Genomic DNA, 21,464 nt, shown 5'->3' on the forward strand with positions numbered 1-21,464 from the left:
ACTTTTATGTCAATTTTCTCCAGCCTGTAATTAGACTTACCAAAAGTTATGACTTTTCGCGGATGGGTGAAAGAGATACAGAAGTGGAATACAGGGTGCTGAAAAAGGGTGAAAGAGGGTGAGAGGGATGAAGCCGAACAGAGAAAAGGTGAAAAAGGCGATGAGCGGAAACATCTGAGGAACAGAAAAAACTCAGGGGCAGAGACCACAGCAGAAAAGTTCAGTGAGACTAACAAAACAAAAAGGCCGGGAAGATGAAGTGTTCCTGGAAGCATGGGACACAGAGGAGGTGAAGCGCGGTGATGGCAGGGCTCCGACCCAAATCAACATGGGACACGCAAAGTCACGCGCATGGAGAAAGTCAGAAACTGAGGATGTTACAAAGGTTCTCTCTGCGGACGCTGATTCTCCCCCAAGACGACAGAAGGAGTAGGAACAAAGAGAAAGAAGAGCCAGATGCTAAGTCCTCAGTGGATGTGGCAGTAGCCAGTGGTTAACAAGGACATTCACAGCAGCACTGTTCATGATGGCCAAGAGGTGGAAACGACTCAAACGTCCATCAACTGACGAACAGAGAAGTAAAGAGCGGTATCTCCATACAATGTAATACTAAGAAAAGAAAACTGTAACAAAGTACTGCTACACGCTTCAACTTGGATGAACCTTCAAAACATTACGGTAGGAGTAAAAAAAAGCCAGACAAAAAGACGATCCCATACAATTCCATTCATACGAGCACTGAGCACTGGCAAATCTGCAACAACTAGACTAGTGGACTGTGGTTATACGTGGCTGGGTGGTATGTGGGAGACGGGCCAGTGAGGACTATAAGGATTTTGGGGGGAGTAAAGGAAATTACCTAAAACTAGATCATACACTATGTAAATACCCTAAAAAACATTAAAACTTAAAAAAAAAAAATCACTGACCTGAAAAAGGGATCCTTTCGTATCGACCTGCCTCCGTATTTTTTCTCATAGTACTGTAAGAGGAAAATCCACAGTACACACTGCAGGTAAGGCTGAAAGGAGAACACATAACAGCTCGTGACTGAATCTTTTTGTTTCCCTGGATCAACAGAACAAAGACCACACACATCAGGTTCCTTACCATCACCACAATAATTAATCACACGTCATATGAGTTAAGAATAAACTTTAAGATTTCAAGGTAGAGTTTTAGCAAAACAACCCTTCACATATTTTTCTGCCTCTGTAAAGTTCACTGGCTGTCAGCTTCATAAAATATAATCAAAGGAAAAGAGGTTGGTTGCATTTCTGAAGAAGCCAGAATTATATGGCTTCTTATAATTATTTAATTTTAATTATTAAATATATAATTATTTAATTTTATAATTAAATAAAATTAATAACATGAAAGAGACAAGTATATTACAACGGACACTTTCAGGGGCGCCTGGGTGGCTCAGTCGGTTAAGCGTCCGACTTTGGCTCAAGTCACGGTCTCGTGGTCCATGGGCTGGAGCCCCGCGACGGACTCCGTGCTGACGGCTCGGAGCCTGGAGCCTGCTTCGGATTCTGTGTCTCCCTCTGTCTCTCTGCCCCTCCCCCGCTCATGCTCGCGCGCGCACTCTCTCTCTCTCTCTCAAAAATAAATAAACATTCAAAAAACTAAAATGGACATAGTCAGTAAATCTATTACCACTGAAATGTACATTGACTACCGTTAACTGACACAGTTGACTCTCTGATGTACCTTCACTGTTATGCAAAGAGATAGAAACTAAAAAGAGAGTTACACACATACAACCAAACTGCTCTTAAGGTAACATGTTAACCCAACATTTTTGGTATTTCTTACCGATATAACTGCCACCAAAAGTCTATCCCATGGATTATACGTGTCCTCGTTTTTTCGAATATTCTTCCAAGAAATCTAAGACAAAAAGTTTTGAAAATTTTTATGCTGCTGTGATAGGATGATATAATGGTATTTGGTCTTTGACCTGGTTCCAGGACAGAGCTTTTAACCCCCTGGGAATTTTCTGGTTTACAGAGGTGAAGGGAGCATCTTTTGTTATCTAAAATAAGCCCCTTTCAACCCAAGCTGAGTCTCTACTACTCAGGTGACTTGAAGGATGATGCTGGTTTCCAGGGAAACCAACCAAGTGATTACAAGGTGGGAACTTTCAGACTCATCCACTGATCACAAGGGGAGAGGGGCTTGAAGACTGATCAACTCACTGTGCCTCAGTAATGAAACCTCCATAAAAATCTCCATAAACACAGGGCTGGGAGAGCTTCCAGACTGGTGAATGCATCCACACCCTTGGAGGGCGGCAAGCTCCAAACTCCATGGGGACTAAAGCTTCAGTACTTGGGACCCTTCTGGACTATGCCCCCCTTACCTCTTAATTATTCATTTGTATATTCACTATAATAAACTGATAATAGTACAGAAAGTGTTTCCCTAAATTCTATAAACCATTATGGCAAATTATTGAACCTGTGAAGGGGTCACAGGAACATTGGATTTGCAGCCACATCAGAACCTACAGAACCACTGCTCGGATCTGGCATCTGAAAAACGGGGGGCAAGCTTGTGGGGCTGAGTCCTTAACCCTGAACACAGCCCCGAGTCTGCATTACCTCCAGGTGGTTAAGTGTTAGAACTGCTTGATGTGGGAAAAACTCACGCATTTGGCGTTAGAAGTGTTGTAAGTTTTCTTTTAGCTGCAACATGTAGGAATATTTAGATTAAAATGCGTTTTGTTCGGTGACGTGTATTCTCTATGTTAGCTATTAGTATTAACAGCTATGCTTTCTACTTAGATTACAATCCTCCCCATGCCAAAAATATTTCTATCTGGGGATGTATAAATTAAACATATTAAACTGAAGCAAAAAAGAAAGTGTGGGGGGTGGATTAGTGAGTAGAATTAGTCAGCAATCATCCCTAAATCAGTAATTTGTCAATTTTTTTCTAATCACATGGAATTTTTCCAATTATCCAGGTTTAATAAAAGTAATTTTTATTTTTTTCTTTGAAAAAAAAGTCTCTTACACTTTATTTTCTCTCATCCCCTTATAGTACAATACATTATTTAATCCTTGACAAACTCCCTCAAAACATACTGACTGAAGTCAGGTCATACTGAGAATTTATGTCCATCTTTTTGGGAATCAAAGAACAGGGAATGGACACCATACTCCTTGTCCTTTGAGACTTACAGCTTAAAGACATGCTTGAAAAGATTTCACAGTAAACTTAAACTGCTGCTTAATAATATTCAAGTAAATAGCAGCTAAACTATTGTTTTTTGTTTTTTGGTTTTTTTTTACTATATTCAGCACAAGAACTAAGATCTCAAAGATTAGGCGTATTTATGCTTTTCAATTATTAAAACACCTAACAGACCTACCTTTATGAAACAAATCAGACAACCTAGAAGTGGATAGATTGGAATGGCCATACAAAAGGTATAATGGAGAACAGCCGTAACTGTGTATCCCATAAAGAACGTGATTTCGGTGACTGCAATGCAAGCCAATGCTGTCTAAAGAAAGACAATGAGAACACAAGTGAAAGAATGTTTAGCAATTTCATACAAACTCACTTCGAAGTGTGTGCCTCGGCATTTACTATGTCTTTAATCCTCTAATGAGACACGGAACCTGAGAGGATACTTGGCCAGGAGGCGTCAGTACACAGAGACCAGCTCTGTGCAGCTGGGATCCTTGCCACACAGCTCTTACATGCTTTCGGTCCCATCTCTTCGTGGAATGGATGACGCACAAGACAAATATGCGAAAAGATGCCGGCGGCTAGCTAGCTAAGTCCGTACTCAGGAAATTCTGACACAGCAACATTATGAGTAAAATCTGGAAACAGTTCACAACTTTCAAACAAGTGCGGTCATACAAATAAGTGAAATAATACAAAACATGACTTACCACAGAATAAATAAATGACCAAAACTCTTTGGTATTCAAAATTTTTTTGAAAGTGAAAGAAGTAACATAGGTAAACAGAATGACTGATGGAACATAACCAATAAGGCAAAAAACCTGTAAAACAGAAATGTGTATTTTTATGTAAACATATGAAAAGCTAACAGTCCATATGATCTCAAACACCAGTCATATCAAATAGTTAAAAAAATTTTTTTTAATGTTTTATTTATTTTTGAGTGAGAGACAGAGCGTGAGCGGGGGGTGGGGGGGGGCAGCAGAGAGAGAGGCAGACACAGAATCTGAAGCAGATTCCAGGCTCCGAGCTGTCAGCATAGAGCCAGACGTGGGGCTTGAACTCACGAACCACGAGATCATGACCCGACCTGAAGTCGGAGCCCAACCAACTGAGCCACCCAGGTACCCCAGTCATCTCAAATATTAAGGAATGATTATTCTTCAAGTTTTATTCTCAACAAATCACTCCAAAAACTGAAATTGTGGTTACCTGAGAAATTACCATGCACATTTCTCCTAAATCAATAAAACTCATACTTTTAACTAATTGTAACACAATCCTGAATAAGTAATTCACACCAAACACTATTTGTAGTTCTTTTTTATGCCAAGAAAAATGCTATCTCTAATCCTTTTATTATAAAAACAAGTATAATAGCTGTTACTACTTTATCCTTCTCAATCAACTATGAACTACCATTTCAATATACAACATTCAATATTTTGTAAATGTTTAAAAAGATTATTAATTTATAAGGCACAATTTAATATGTAAAGTCACTATAGCCTCTGGCAAAATTGATAAATTTACATTCAGCAACCCCAACCTTACTTCTGTTTCCCCTTCTTCCTAATCACTCATACAAAAGGGTCGAGCATCAGTCATGAACATGTGAACATGAATGGAAGCTATATTCTTCCTTAGTATTTTAAGCTGTATTTAGAAATTTTTTTAATGTTTTTAATGTTTGTTTATTTTTGAGAGAGAGAGACAGAGAGCTAGAGGAGGAGGGGCACAGAAAGAGGGAGACACAGAATCCAAAGCAGGATCCGGGCTCTGAGCTGTCAGCACAGAGCCCAACGCGAGGCTCGAACTCATGAACTGTGAGATCATGACCTGAGCCGAAGTCGGTTGCTCAACCGACTGAGCCACCCAGGCGCCCCTAAGCTGAATTTTAAATTGTGGAATAAAAGAGTTTCTTTGTGAAATTATATTCAAGCAGAGAGACAAGGAGGGCATTTGAAAGAGGGACCGTTTAACTATTTCTGATTACACACCTAGCAGGGAGTCTACAGAAAAGACCACCTTAGTTTCAAGGAATTATTTTATAATAATAATAAGCTGTGGTTTTCAAAAATCACTTATAGTAATATAAACTGCATCATCAGTATCATACACAATAATTAAAACAAATACTGGTTCTATTTTCTATGAACAAAATTAATATCCAAATTACTCAACTAACCACCTGTCATGTTTATAAAGACTTAAGTTTCTTAAAATAATGTTTCATTTATAAATAGCATGAGTATAACTGATGTTAACTTACCACAGAAAGGAACTTTATAGCATAAAAATATAATCCATAATGAAATGCAAATAAACTTCCTAGCATCAAAATAAGAACAAGAAAAAATATGGGGATATCAACAATAGCTTGTCCAATCCAATATGCAGACGGTAAAAGCCCTGAAAGTTTAAGTTGAGTATAAGCTTTGATCTACAAAAAAAAGAGGGGAGAAGGAAAACTGATTATAATTATAAACATGTTACAAACAAAAAACTCTAGCAAATTATTGTAGAACTCTTAATTTTACATCAACAAAACAAGTCACATTCCAGGTCTCTAGGTAATAAAAGCCTTCCTACAACTAAATATAAATTCCTTTATAGTCTTTAATCTGGTCCATTATTTCTCAGATGTAGCAATTTCGACAACAGTTTTCAGAATCAGAATACAGTCACACAAAACTAAAATAAAGCAAATGATGTCATGGGGATTACAGCTGCGCAAACAGTAAGTAGCCAAAACACTGTTGCTTTTAAAAATCTGTGGAAATAGATGGAAAGATATGTTTAAACAGAAAATGGATTCTCATTATTTACTTTTTAAAATTTTTTTTAAGTTTATTTGTTTATTTTGAGAGAGACAGAGAGCACAAGCAGGGCAGGGGAAGAGAGGGATGCAGACAGAGGATCCAAAGCAGGCTCCATGCTGACAACAGAGAGCCCGACCCGGGGCTTGAACCCACGAACCATGAGATCACGACCTGAGCTGAAGTCAGACGCTTAACCGACTCAGTCACCCAGGTGCCCCAGATTCTCATTTTTTAATATTACCTTTCATGATAACACTAATAAACTGCCAAGTGTCTTCTGGATTTACAGAAGGCTTTCAGCTTTAGTGGGAAGCTTTGTATTGATAATGCACTTAAGCCTTTTATAAACTCCCATGTAGTGCAAAAAGTAAGGTGTTATTACTACATTTTCACATATACAAACAGTAAACTTAAATGATTTGAGTTTCCCTAACTCTCTCATCCTCTCATTATTTAATTTGAAATTTTGAAAACCTTTTATAAATCCAAATACCTAACAATTTTATTCAGTTAATTTTTGACATCTGTAAATGCTTACACTCATAACAATGTATTATATGAAAGGGCTGGTCTTAGAGATAACAGAAGCACGGAATATAAAGTTTAGTTAAGACGGAGAGGAGGAACCGGGGCACCTGGGTGGCTCAGGTGGTTGAGCGTCCGACTCTTACCTTCGGCTCAGGTCATGATCTCATGATTTGTGAGTATGAGTGCAGAGCCTGCTTGGGACTCTCTCTCCCTCTCTCTTTACTCCTCCCCTGCTCGTGCTCTCTCTCTCTCTCTCAAAATAAATAAACATAAAAAAAAAGACGAAGAGGAGGAATGATAAAAACAAATGGACAACTTTTGTATTCAATGAATTATAAGAACAAAAATATAAACTCCAAAATAAGTATGAAAACATAAACAAGTCCAATAGAGTTATTTGGATAATCCATGCTTTTTGTCATTCAAATAATGCAGGTGGGAATGTAAAACAGTATATACCCTCTGGAAAACAGTTGGGCAATTTCTTATAAAACTGAACATGAAATCACCGTATGACACTCTAGGGCATTTACCCCAGAGAAATGAAAACTCACATTCACACAAAAACCTGTACGTAAATGTTCATAGCGGTTTTATTCACCATAGGAAAAAACTGGCAACAATTCAGATTCACACCATGGAATACTACCAAAAAATAAAAAAGAATGGGCTGTTGGTACATACAAACTGAGTGAATCTCCAGGGAATCATGCTGAGTCAAAAGGCCAGTCCCTCCCAAAAACATGTTGTGATTCTACATATACATTCTTGAAATACTGAAATTACTGAAATTACAGAAAGGGAGAACAGACTGGTGGCTGCCAGAGGTCAGGGAAGGGGTGGGTGTGGGGGCTTGAAAAGGGCAATAGGAGGGATCTCTGTGGTGACAGCACTGTTCTGTACCGTGACCATATCAATGTCAACGTCCTGGGATCTTACTATTATAGGACAGTCTGACAAGATGCTATTACTGAGGTGAAGAGAGTTGGGTACACAGGATCTCGTTTTATTATTTCTTACCACCTAATATGAATCTACAATTACCTATAAGTAAATATTTGAATTAGAAAAAACATTTTAAGTTGAAACAAAAAAGAGAAAAATGCAATTGTCTAGGAAATTTTGTATGTGGGTGGTGTGGGGTTATGGATTTTTTAAATTTTCTTATACCTTCCTGCATGTTCTAAATTAGCACAATGAATATATATAACAGAAAAAATGAGTATGTTTTAAAAATATCTCCTGAGACTCATGTATTACTTTTCCACTACAGAAAATTATTAAAAGATGTAACTGTCTGCTATGAGGCTTAACTTCATTACTTGTCACACTGGGTAAATTAAGACAAACCTGTCTCCACCGAACTAAGAGCAGACATGGAGAGAACGAGAATTTCGATTACAGGGGTAAGAGGGACAACCTCGGGAGGGTGCAAGGATAGAGACCGTACAGGGCACCACTTGCCTGAGGACAAGAGAGAAAAGGAAAGGATACCACACCACCTCGGTACGCACAGCAATTTTCCCCAGGCTCTGGTGATCACAATCACTACCTACTTTTTTCATTTAACAGAAATTAAGTATCTTGGACATTCAGTACATTCCAGTAAAGGTTAAGGGGGGAGAGGGAGTTTAGTGAACCAATACGAACATAAGGACCCGCTACTAAGAGGAGATGAGACAACACGGAACGTGGCACATGACTCCCATCACTTCCTGACTTACAAAAGGTCGGTACACATAAAACTTACATCACAATGTTGCAAGGATTAACGGATGTAACTTTTGAAGCATGTGACAAGGACTCAAGTAATAAATGATTGTTATTGCTATTACTGTAGTAAATATGTTGACGCTCCATCTACTTATTCATGAAATATGAGGTCTTGCACTCACGCAAAATAGGTTATTTTTCTTATATGAGATTTCTTATTAACAAACTGTACCTGTAATTTTAACTCGATCATTACCTTATGATTCTCTGCATTTTCCATGGCAAAGTAAGGTGGCATTGCAGTCACGATGATTCCAAGCAAAGCTGCTTGGAAATACAGCTCGATTTTAAAAACGATGTCTGTAATTTCCTGAAAGACAACCACAGAACAAGAAATGACAGTGAGAGTTACTTCACATCATCTTAGTACTTTCTAAAAGACTATCAAAACCTCTGAAGAAACACACTAGGATATCTACCCTAGGCGTAGCCTATGTGAGGGAAGAGTGGCAGTTATTAACAGGCAGTGACTTACAGGACCAACTTTGCTACTTAGGAAGCAGCTATAGAATCCTGAGCAAATCATGGTACTTCCATTTTCTTATCTGTAACAGGGAATAATGCAGCATTTAAATTAAGCTTCCCCATTTAATTAAAAATCATAATGTGCATGAAAAAGCAGTTTACATGTCCACCAGCAGTCCTATGCAATGAAAAGGACCACGACAGAATGATTTCCGATGCACTCACTGGTTGTGAGGACTGAGCCATCTGGGATCTCGGGGCCCTCTTCCGTTGGAAAAAGCTGTACTTTGGAACCAGCTCAGCCTCCTGGAAACAGGAGTTTCTTCTCCCCAGCAGGGAGGACTAGAATTCCCACAGGCCCCGGTGGTTCCTAGCTAAGAGCCAAGTACGGAAGGCAAACTTCTCCGGACAACCTACGTAAACAGCTGGGGCCCCAAATGTAAGTCACCCAGAACCAAGATACTGTATCACCCTGCCCTCCACAAGGCCATTTTCTTACCCGTATTCTGTAAAAGATACACCTGTGGGACAGGGAAGGTCCTCTGCACTAGGAGAGAACCCACACTACGTGTAGTAGTCACCCCGGCCCTGGCACACCTCCCTACAGGACGATGTGGAAACGGAAGGCATCTTGTCGACACTGGCCTTCTCAGTTTTTAGCAATAAAGCCAATTCTTTCATTCATGTCATATGACATTGCAGAATTTGTCCCAAACTATGGTAATTTATAGTGGAAGACCCAGACGGAACCAATAAATATATAAACTAGATGGTACAGTAAGTGGAGATTAGTAAGAATATACTTGTATTCAATCACACAGAATCTGACAAAGGAAGGGAAAAAAATGTGGAACACTAGTAAGACTATTGTCTATGAACTGAGCTTTTTAAAAGTCTCAGTTCTTTCCTTCTGGTTTTAAAAAACAGTATGGTTATATGTCCGTGTTTGATGAAAAATATAAGTTGCAAGATCTTTTTTAATAGTCATGGATACATACCAATGTAGTAACATCATAAAAACATACACGGGAATTATAAATTTTGAACTGTGGTTACTTCACGGAGAAGAGAAGGAAACAAGATTAGGGAGGAGCACACTGGAAGTTTCATTTGTATCTTTAAAATTTTATTAAATTAAAAAAAGTGTAACAAGGCATTAACATTTGGAACATCTGAGTAGTAGATACATGCCTATTTTTTGCAGGTCTGGAATATTTCACATTAAAGAAAATCACGGAGGATGATCCATAATTGGTGATTTCAGTATCACCTATGTACTGGTGACTCCCAATATTTATTTCCGGTCCAGAAATTTCTCCAGGTTAATTCATCCAGATGCCTCCTACATGTCCCATCAGGCAAATGCCACAAGGATCACCAATAACTCCGTACGCTCAAGACTGAAATGAGTGTCTCCGTTCACCAAACAAAACCAAACTCTCTCCTGCCTGTATTCTCAAAACTGGTGAACAGTACCACCATGCACCACATGACCCAAAACCGTAAGACACACGACTCTTCTTTTCCTCACCTCACAAACGCAACAATGATGAAGTACGACAGATCTTTTAACATCTTTTTGATTCTATCGCTATTGTTAAGCCACTGCATTAGCTCAGTCGCTCATCATCTCCTCTCACCTGAACTATTTAGTAAAACAATCTCTGATCAAATCTAAGTTTCCTTCCTTTTGCCACCACCATTCACCCCAGAGAAATTGCTCTTCACGCTGGTGCCAGTGATCTTCTAAAAATGCAAATCTGATGTTTAAGTAAAACTATACCAAGAAGAATACTCACCTTCAATGTGATCTCCATTTCAAGACGGCAAAACATTACAGCAAACTAAACAAGTTTTAGGTGTAGATTAAACAGCCACAGAAGCACAAGGTAGATTAGTGGCTGGCTGGGAGTAGGGATGGCGGGGGGGGGTAGGGGGTGATTAACTAACAGGAACAAGGGTTTCCTGGGGGGCCAGGAGGAAGATAAAACCTAGAACTGGCATGGTGATGGGTGCAGAACTCTATGAACATAATAAAAACCACTTAATTGTACACTTAAATGAGTTAATTCATAGTATATGAAGTATATCTCAATAAAGCTACTTTAAAAAAGTATAGCAATAGAAAGCAAAAAAAACAAAAAAACAAAAACCTGCCATTACAGAAAGCATTACAGAAAGGTCTTTGTCCATTTATTTTTCAATACGTGAAAAATAAAACATAATGGCGAGAGAACAATGTTGACTATTCTTCTGAAAACTTAAGTTAATTTTCACTTTCATAACCCAACAGTCCTATCCAGAGGGAAAATGACTGTATGGACGGCTTCTCAAGGTTCTTTCAGTGCCCCAGGAGGAGATTTTAGATGAACAATGTTCATTTGTAAATTATCTTAATTTTTCTTCTACGATGAATACAGAAAATACTTACGCTTTACAAAATATCAGTACCAAGACAGAATTTCCTTGCCTGAAGCAAACCAATACTGGGCAGTCCTAAACCCAGATGTAAACCATCCCCAAGTTTCAATAAGACTAAGAACTGTCATATGATGAACATCTACAGATTTCATTTGTATTAACACTTGGCTTTTACTACACACACACACACACACACACACACACAAATTTTTTAAGTTTGCTTACTTGAAAGAATGGAGTATTCCAAACCTGGATGCTTTCAGTCACATTTAAGTGGTAAAGATAATAATTACTAATAATATTCATCAATACAGGTAAAGAACAAACCATAGTACTGTTGAAAACAGCTGTAAAAACATAGTCCTAAAATTTAAAAAAAAGAGAGTTATGACATACTTTATATGAAACATATTGCTACCAAGCTTTTCTCACAGACTAAGCGAATCCTCACTAACTGAAGTTGATCCAACAAATTATAGAAATCATATTCAATAAAGACAGAGAGATAAAGATAACCTGGCTTGGAGTCTATAAATATTTTGATGTTTTAAACAAATTAAATTACTTGTAGTTTTATAAATTGGTCATTCAGCAGGTCATAAAACACATGATAAACACAGCTAGCTATTTCCAAAAGTAAATTCTAATTTCTAACTAATGAGGTCAAGCCACCAAATGATTAATTTAAAAAATTTTTCTTAATGTTTTATTTATTTTTGAGAAAGAGACAGAGTATGAGTGGGGAAGGGGCAGAGAGAGAGGGAGACACAGAATCCGAAGCAGGCTCCAGGCTCTGAGCAGTCAGCACAGAGCCCAATATGGGGCTAGAACTCGTTAACTGTGAGATCATGACCTGAGCCGAAGTCGGACACTTAACTGACTGAGCCACCCAGGCACCCCAAGCAAATGATTAATTTTAGAGAAAATATCTTAATGTTTTATAACTTTCAAATAGGTATTCATTCACACACATTCCTCTTACCTGTTCTGAATACATCACATTTAAAGCTGCACTATGGGGAGCAGCGGACACATAGTCACTGTCATTAAACATTGTCACCATTATGTTCTGGTTTGTGAAAAAGCTAATAACATCGCTGATATCGGAGTCTGGTGTAGAAAATAAGCAAATAACAAAGAATCAGTTTAAATGAGAAACAGACACAGACTTTTAATAACATTGAAAAGAGCTTTTTTGGAAAAAAAAAATTATCTTCATTAGATAAAGCATAATTAAGAACAATGGCTCTGGAGCCAGTCAGCCCGGATTCAAATCCAAACCAATATACACAGGCCTTAAAAACAGAACCTGGCACACAGCAGCTGCACAAATTTTAGCTGAAGCTGCTACTATTAACGTTGAAAATGTATCTAGAATACATGAAATTTGGTTACGTTTTGAGAATTAAAATCTATCTGGCAATCTTATGTAACAAGATAACCTACTGGGCTCAGAAAGATAGAGACAGGCAGGGTATGGAGTAAGGTAAGATCACTCTTTAGAGGATTTCTGTCTGCTCTGATCTGACACACCTTATACGTGTCTTACATGCCTTAACTGTCTTAAAATATTAAAACACATAATCAGGTCTCCATCTATATTCTTTAAATTGCCTGGAGCCAAGGGAAAGACTGTGAATCCTGTCTGAGGTTTAAATCTACACCACAGGTTTGATGAATGGAAACAGTTTCCTCTACATCTTCACAAAAGCCAGAAAGGACAAATGAGGCTTTGAGGGAAATCAAAACCAAACAAAGGAAAAAACTATCAGTAACTGAAAACAGTATGGCAGGTGGATCAGACTCAGCACCAAACTTGAGTGTCAGAGAAAATGGTGCTCTTAGTGCTTTCATTGGTGCTTTTTTAGATACAACATTTACGCTTTATCTAGTGCCTTAAATGACCTCTCATCTCCAGTTGGCCTCTGTGGCTCTATACTCTTGAGAAGAGAGCTACATTATAACTGAAGGAACTGTATCACCTGTGATACAAAAAGCTTTGCAAGGAGCATGGATACAAGCCAATATAGACACAGACGCCAGTGATTCCTAAAGGAAACATGGCTTTGTTTAGGACCAACAAAGCCTAGGAAAATATAGGGTACATATGTATGCAACTCTAGAAATACTAGAAAATAACAAAAGGGACAAAACTTTGAAAATACTAGAATTTCTATAGATCGAGAATGAACACAAGGCAGAAAAATTTGAAATACACAATTTCCCAAACACACAAAAAATGTGTATCAGAGTATGAGGCTCCATGCAATACTATACTTTAACATCATGAAATGTAGATTAAAATCAAAACAAAACTTCTAATGAAAGAAGTAACATCACATTTTCTATTCAAGAGTAGTTTTGTCATTCTTCCTCCAAAGGAATAAAGATTACATAATAAAAAGAGAGCCACATTTTAAAAGTGATGATTTTAAGAGTAATTCATAATCATCCCTAACTATGATGATTATGTTAACATGGTCAAAGCTCTTCCATTAACGGTGAATCAGAAAGGAGAGATACTAGAATATAGGTGAAGTGTTGGAAAATATTAAACCCCAAAGAGTTTGTGAGTTATGTAAATGATCGCATCAAATGCAACTTTCTCACATATTTCAGCAAGATAAGCAAATAAAGCTGCCTTCTATTCTGCTGTCAATCTGCCAGTTAACTAACCTTGATTTACTCTTCAAGAACCTTGGGACTAAAAACGACCCATGCAGATGGGAGATTTTGTAGGAACAACTGATCATGTAGGAATGAAATTTTGTACTAGGTTTTAATATTTTGAAAAGGAGAATTGAGCCTTGCTCAAGGCCATGGTTCTTTAGTTTTTTCATATTTGACAACTAGGTAATTAAGAATAATCAGCAAATCCAAAAATACTCAAAACCAATTTAATGTATTTGATTATAAATATTTGTATCTAAGGCAATTTTTCTTAATTCTAACTGATTTTTCAGATAGTCCTTGAAAAACTGCTTAAACATTTCTATTTAGATATAGAACTGCATAAATGTTAACTCTTTCTAAAAAGGATGTTTCAATTCCTGAAGTTTATTTTGCTGGTCATAAACTATGATAGGAAACACACTACTCGAGAATATGCAGCTACCATTAAAAAATGAAATTTTATCATCATAAACAGTACAAGGTTAGTTTTAAAAACCGTAATCTACATTTAAACCAAAATTTCACTTCTGTAATGTATTACTCAGCACCAGTGATTTTTTTCTTTTAGTTCAGTTTTTAAGACAGGCCATGCCTTTACCTTACATCTATTGCTAAAATCCCAATCTCTGACCTATATCCCACCACCCCAGGCCCCAGCCAACACACATTCACAGACCTTCACACACTCTCACCAGTAGAATTTTGAAGAAGCAGAGCTGTTTTGTATTTATGAGGTTTATCTCCAGGTTTTAGGAAATACAGGTCTGGAACAAGTTTGATGGGAACCACAGCATTTTTAAAAGAGCGATGCACCAAAAACATAAAAATCTGAACTGCAAAAAAAATTAAAAGCAGAAGCAACCTGAAAGGCACAAAGACAAAACAAGCACAGGGCACATTAATATAGAAATCTATTTTTAAAAACTCTTCCTTCAAATGACAGTTAAAAGTACTCATGTTTAAAAAAAAAAAAAGAAAATTAAAAGAAAAAACTTGAAAGAAATAGCACTCAGGAGAATTCTACTCTCCAAAACAATCTCATGACAATACTGGATGGAAAGCCAATATTCAATGACAAAATTAAAACTTATAAAACTAACATCGTAGCCATGCTGAAATTTTTCTAGGGTATGTAAACTTGTGCTTCTAACTTTTTAAGAACCAGACATTATGCCACATTTACATCTCTGTTGTCTTGAAGGGACTATCACAGCTCCTGCCCTACATCTGAACTATTTACCCTCCACATGTTTTAGAAAACATGATACAAAAATATTTTTTTTAATTTAAAAAAAAATTTTTTTTAAGGTTTATTCATTTTTCAGAGACAGAGAGAGACAGAGAGAGACAGAGCATGAGTGGGGAGGGGCAGAGAGAGAGGGAGACACAGAATCTGAAGCAGGCTCCAGGCTCTGAGCTGTCAGCACAGAGCCGGACGCGGGGCTTGAACTCAAGAACTGTGAGATCATGACCTGAGCTGAAGTCGGACGCTCAACCGACTGAGCCACCCAGGCGCCCCGATACAAAAATATTTTAGATACAGGGAAGGAAACAAAAATACAGTGAAACTTTGAATGACTGCCATCTTTGAAATGTCGTCTATACCACATTAACTTCCACCGTTCCTCTACAGGCAAAACAAGATACACTCCATACAGTTATAAGGATCATTATTTGCTACTGGTCAAGTACATAATTCTATACCCTATTCAGAATGACCTTCTGTGTGGAAAACAGATATCCTTCTGTCTTATCCTGCAAAATGTTGCTACATTATATGTGATAGGTGTCACAGCAAGTGGGTAGAGACTGCTTAAACTATCACATTTTAGCATTTTATAATTTTCAGAAGCCCTATTGTTTTAATGTTTATTTATTTATTTCTAAGACAGAGAGAGCAAGCAGGGGAGGGGCAGACATAGAGGGAGAGAGAATCCCAAGCACGCTCCTCACACTGTCAGCACAAAGCCCAGTGTGGGACTCAAACTTACGGAGCTGTGAGATGGTGACCTGAGCAGAAATCAGGAGTCAGACACTTAACCAACTGAGCCACCCAGGTACGTTAGAAAACCTGTAATTTTTTAAAAAAAATCATTCTTTGGGGTGCTTGGGTGGCTCAGTCAGTTAAGAGTCCAACTTCAGCTCAGGCGATGATCTTGCAGTTCATGAGTTCAAGCCCCACGTTGGGCTCTGTGCTGACAGCTCAGCCTGGAGCCTACTTCAGATTCTGTGTCTCCCTCTTTCTCTGCCCCTCCCTTGCGCAAGCTCCGTCTCTCTCTCTCTCTCAAAAATAAACATTAAAAAAAAAATAATTCTTAAATTGTTGTAAGTATACTTAAATCAGCATTTCCAAAAACATACTGCACTGAATCCTAGTTCTATAATATTTAATAGGTATTTTAAGTTAAAAAAAAAATCAGGATTAAACAGCATTTGGAAACTCTAAAGCTGAAGCAATTCTTTACCACGGAACCTCTTTTCATATGCTCTTTTCATATACCAGCATTTTCATATGCTAATAACTCTTTAAGGGGGGAAATATAAGATACAGTATTTCCTAAATGTACAGATGGTCAAATGCATATTTGTTAGGAATTGAATGTTTGTGTCACCCTCCCCCCAAATTCCTAACTCCCAACTCTCCAACTCCCAACATGATGGTCTTAGGAGATAAGGCCTTTGGGAGGTAATGAGGATTAGATGAGGTCATGGGCCTAAGGCCCTCAAGATAGGATTAGTGCCCTTGTAGGAAGAAAGAGCAGAGAGCTTGCTCTCTCTCCTGTGCTTAACAAAGAAAGTCATGTGAGCACAGAGCAAGATAATGGGTCATCTCTGCAAACCAGGAAGAGTGCCCTCAGGACCAATTTGGTATCCCAATCTGATTTCCACATTCTAAAACCATGATAAAATAAATTTCTGTTGTTGAAGCGACCTAGTCTATATTATTTTGTTATGGCAGTCTGAACTAAGACTTTTACTGTTTTTCAGGGCGTATTTTAGGTGGGTAGTGTTTAATGAAATAAACTGAAACATGCTGATTTAAATAAGTATTTTTCTTTCAGTAACGCTGAGGCTGGAATAAATGAAACACTTGACTGACATTTCTTTGATACTGAATAAATCAGGTCAAGAAAGCAAATGAATTCACCATATCTCAAGCACATAACAACACTCTATTCTTGCTTATTATATTTCTACTGCTGTTTCAGATCTAACAAGATAGGTGTGTATTCTACGAAAGTGTTGAATTTATGTCCCAATAATTGAAAGTCTAGCACCCATGGGAACCTGAGAGAGGTAAAGCAAAGTTGAAAAGTTTTGATCACAGTTCTACAAGCTATAAAGCCTTCTTTATATTTGTTTCTTCATCTGATAAACAGAGATAAAAGTTACTCTTTCTGTTGTTTATAAAAAGCGGCTATAAATAATAGTAACAGACACAGAACAATTGTGAAAAATATAATTGCAAAATAAAACTTAAATACAGTGACAACAATTCAAAATTTACACAATTAGAGAATATTATGTCAGTCCCTCATTATTTAGATGAGCCAAAAATGCTAATTTAAAAAAAGGGTAGAAGCTCTAATGGTATTCAAACAAATTACTAAATGCATAATTCTTTTCTCAGACATTGTGAAGTTACAGTCTTAATCTTTGAAGCTACATAGATTTACCTACGTCTACATTTAGAGAATGAAGACGACAAATGGAATTTGCATCCTTAAAAAAACAACTCATCAGGCAGAAAAGTGATGGCACTTACACTGATCTCGCTGATTTGCTTTCCCGTTTCAAAGTAAGCAAATGAAACTTTGCTACCGTGTACACCTGCTGTTTCCAAAGGCTCTTGGTGCTCACTAGAGAAGCCTTCGCTTCAGAAAGAATAAGTAAGCTCTGCTCCATTTCGTCAAAAGATTTTGAATCCACTTCCTCCTCTGGTGGCTGCTGAGTAAATACACTATAATCTATTTGCCAAAACAAAACAGAAAGCCAGAAAATTATGGTATATTCCTTAAAAGGATGAAAATCTTTCAGAGACATGTAAATTTTAAAGAAGCACACATCTGGTGGTGATGTAGACAAACGGAACTCTCATATACCTTGGCAATATTAAAACTGAACACACACGGGGCGGGGCAGGGTGCCTGGGTGGCTCAGTGGGTTAAGCGTCCGACTTCGGCTCAGGTCATGATCTCACCATTCGTGGGTTTGAGCCTTGCATCAGGCTCTGGGCTGACAGCTCAGAGCCTGGAGCCTGCTTCGGATTCCATGTCTCCATCTCTCTCTGCCCCTCCCCCACTCATGCTCTGTCTCTCTCTGCCTCTCAAAAATAAAGAAACGTAATAAAAAAAAAAAAGCTGAACACACACATAAACTATGACCCAGAAAATTCTCTACTAGGTAGAAATGCAACAAAGATATGTACAAAGGTCCACCAAAACACATGTACAAGAATATTCTTACCAGGGCGCCTGGGTGGCTCAGTCAATTAAGCATCCAACTCTTGATCCCAGCTCAGGTCATGATCTCATGGTTTGTGAGTTCAAGCCCCGCATCAGACTCCACGCTGACAGTGTGGAGCCTGCCTGGGATTCTCTCTCTCCCTTTCTCTCTCTCTCTCTCTCTCTCTCTCTCTGATTCTCTCTCTCCCTTTCTCTCTCTCTCTCTCTCTCTCTCTCTCTCTGCCCCTCCCCTGCCTATATGTGGTATGCACATGCACACACTCTCTCTCAAAATAAATAAACCAAAAAAAAAAAAAAAGAATATTCTTAGCTAGCAACCTATCCAGAATAGTCATAAACTGGGAAAAACCCAAATGTCTATCAACAGGAGAATGAATACATAAATTGTGAAATATTCTTGTAATAGAATAGTCTAAAAACAATGAAACTGAATAAACTACTATATACCTACAATAGTTTAAACCCTACAAACATAATTTAGGTAAAAGAGGCCAGACACAAAAGAGACATACTATATAACTGATTCCATGAGACAAAACACAGACAAAAATAATCAACGAGAACAGGGAAAATATATGTATTTTTATAAGTGATGCAATTTTCAAAAAATAAAAAATGAAGATGTGAAAATTGGTTTCAGTATTATGAGAACCACAAGGCAGGATTTATTTGATTTATGTTAAAAAATAAAAAATGAGTAAACATTAAAAACTTTAAGAGTGGAATGGAATAATGCATAAAGTAATATTGAACCAAGCCTGGTTATCCTGGGACCTTAGCAACTCAACAGTTTAGATGAATGACTTAGTAAGATAACCCAGTTTAATCCCTTTCTTTCACTGATACAATGGACTAAATCAAACTAAAAATTGGGGCTAAAATATTGTACATCACAATTGTGGTATTCAGCAAGCACCAATTTACCTTCTACAGAATTTGATACATGTATTTTTTTAAAAAAAATTTATGGTTATTTATTTACTTTTGAGAGAGTGCACAAGCAGGGGAAGAATAGACAGAGAGGGAAAGAGAATCTGAAACAGGCTCCAGGCTCTGAGCTGATGCAGGGCTCAAATTCATGAACCGTGAGATCAGGACCTAAGCTGAAGTTGGACAACCAAGCAACTGAGCCACTCAGGCACCCCTAGAATTTGATACATATATTTTTTAAGTTTGTTTATTTATCTTGGGGTGCCTGGAAGGTTCGGTTGGTTGAGCATCCGACTTTGGCTCAGGTCATGATCTCACAGTTTGTGGTTTTCAGCCCCACATCAGGTTCTTGCTGACAGCTCAGAGCCTGAAACCTGCTTCAGATTCTGTATCTCCCTCTCTCTCTGCCCCTCCCCCACTTGTGCTCTGTCTCTCAAGCATAAATAAACATTAAAAAAATAATAATAAAAATAGGGGCCCCTGGGTGGCTCAGTCAGTTAAGCGTCGGACTCTTGGTTTCAGCTCAGGTCAGGATCTCATGGTTCGCGAGTTCAAGCCCCACATAGGGCTCTGTGCTGTCAGAGAATCTTGGGATTCTCTCTCTCTCCCTCTCTCTCTGGCCCTCCCCCGCTTGTACTCTCTCTCTCTCTCAAAATAAATAAACTTTAAAAATGAAAACAAATAAATTAATTAAAAGTTTATTTGAGAGAGAGAGAGAGACCTAGTGTGAGTGGGGGAGGGGCAGAGACAGGGAGAGAGAGAATTCCAAGCAGGCTCCCCACTACCAGTACAGAGCCCGATGTAGGGGCTCAAACCCACAAAGCCAAAAGATCATGCCTGAGCCTAAACCAAGAGTTGGACACTTAACCAACTGAACCACCCAGGCACCCCCAGAATTTGGCATTTTTAACCTTTTAAAAAATAAAACCATTAAAATTGGCCAAACTGAATGCAAGTCGGTATTAGAAGTAAATTTATTCTGCATGATGGACTTAAAAGTGCTACAGAATAAGGCTAAATAACACCCACACAGCATACAGCCTTCTCATCTCTATTCCCACTACCCAAACATTTCTACCCACTACCTCTTATACCTCAAAGTATTTAGCCCCACAGCTATAAGTGTCTTCCCCATCTAATTCTCTTCCATCATCCAAGGTATTACAAACATACTCACTGATAATGCATTCTATGTTCTGATCACTGACTTCCTCTATTTCTTCTATTCCCATACCTTTATCTCTACTCAATTTCAACAAACTGGACGCACGCCCAAATTTGAGACCTTGTTCTTTCCCCAACTACATAAGATCTAAAACTTCTATGTGAACTTTTTCTTTCTGACTACAATCTGATATCATGTCCCCATCATAAACCTGCCTTTTCTCCTTTCTCCACATGTAAGAGAAACATCCCGTTTCCTTCAGCCTCCCGACCTACCACCACGACCACCTTGCTAATTTTCAACTGTAAGAAAGTTTCCTCAATTCACACCCTCACCCTAAACTGCAAAGAACCAGCTTTGACTTTTACCACCACTGAAATGGCACAGTCAAGGTCACCACTGGCTTCCATACTATCAAATCCTTCACTGTCTTCTCTGTTACCAAAACCATCTTTTCTGTTCTCATCTTATTCTTCACAGCAACCAACAAATAAGTGATCACCTCCTTGTGATTTTTGTCTGGGCTTTAACGTCTCCTTTTGTGAAGAGAGAAAGAGCAAGGATGGGTCCTTCTTCATCAGCCCTTTTTGGCCCTTCACTGCCCCACCTCAAGGCCCCCCTTCCACTTTTTGTCTGCACTCTCTCCCGGGGTGAATTCAGCAAAACCTATGGCACCATCTACTTCTAACTCCAGAATTTACATCTTTAGCCCCAGCATCTTCACTCAGCTCCAAATGTGTTAATCCAACTGCCCGCTCTACACCTCCACTTGGATGTCTAATAATATAACCAAAATCCAGGCCGAAATTCCTCCTTTCTACAAACCTGCTCCTCCCCCACTCTCAGGAAATGGCAATTCCATTCCCAGTTGTCAAACAAACAGCTTAGCAATTATTCTTGATCCCTCCCTCTCCCCCACACCTGACACTTAGCCCATCAGCAAGACCTCACCAGCACCACGAATGTGACCCACGTCTATCCGCGCTTCCCTGTTTTCACGACCATCCTACTTCA

General features: G+C 38.4%; 1 protein-coding gene across 2 annotated transcripts in view; it reads right to left on the bottom strand.

Moving 5' to 3' along the window:
• The window catches only part of ABCA5 (ATP binding cassette subfamily A member 5), a 74,794-nt gene that overhangs the window by 12,297 nt on the left and 41,033 nt on the right, over positions 1–21,464 (bottom strand). For both annotated transcript variants that reach the window (XM_043585123.1, XM_043585124.1), the window contains exons 19-28: positions 17,656–17,857; positions 14,582–14,751; positions 12,199–12,326; positions 11,442–11,579; positions 8,527–8,640; positions 5,480–5,650; positions 3,915–4,028; positions 3,383–3,517; positions 1,822–1,896; positions 930–1,021 (exon numbers count right to left, since the gene is read on the bottom strand). In XM_043585123.1, coding sequence (XP_043441058.1) covers positions 930–1,021; positions 1,822–1,896; positions 3,383–3,517; positions 3,915–4,028; positions 5,480–5,650; positions 8,527–8,640; positions 11,442–11,579; positions 12,199–12,326; positions 14,582–14,751; positions 17,656–17,857 — 1,339 coding nt within the window. The remainder of the gene's footprint in view (positions 1–929; positions 1,022–1,821; positions 1,897–3,382; positions 3,518–3,914; positions 4,029–5,479; positions 5,651–8,526; positions 8,641–11,441; positions 11,580–12,198; positions 12,327–14,581; positions 14,752–17,655; positions 17,858–21,464) is intronic.

The sequence above is a fragment of the Prionailurus bengalensis genome, chromosome E1 (genome assembly GCF_016509475.1).
Source record: "Prionailurus bengalensis isolate Pbe53 chromosome E1, Fcat_Pben_1.1_paternal_pri, whole genome shotgun sequence".
NCBI lineage: Eukaryota > Metazoa > Chordata > Mammalia > Carnivora > Felidae > Prionailurus > Prionailurus bengalensis.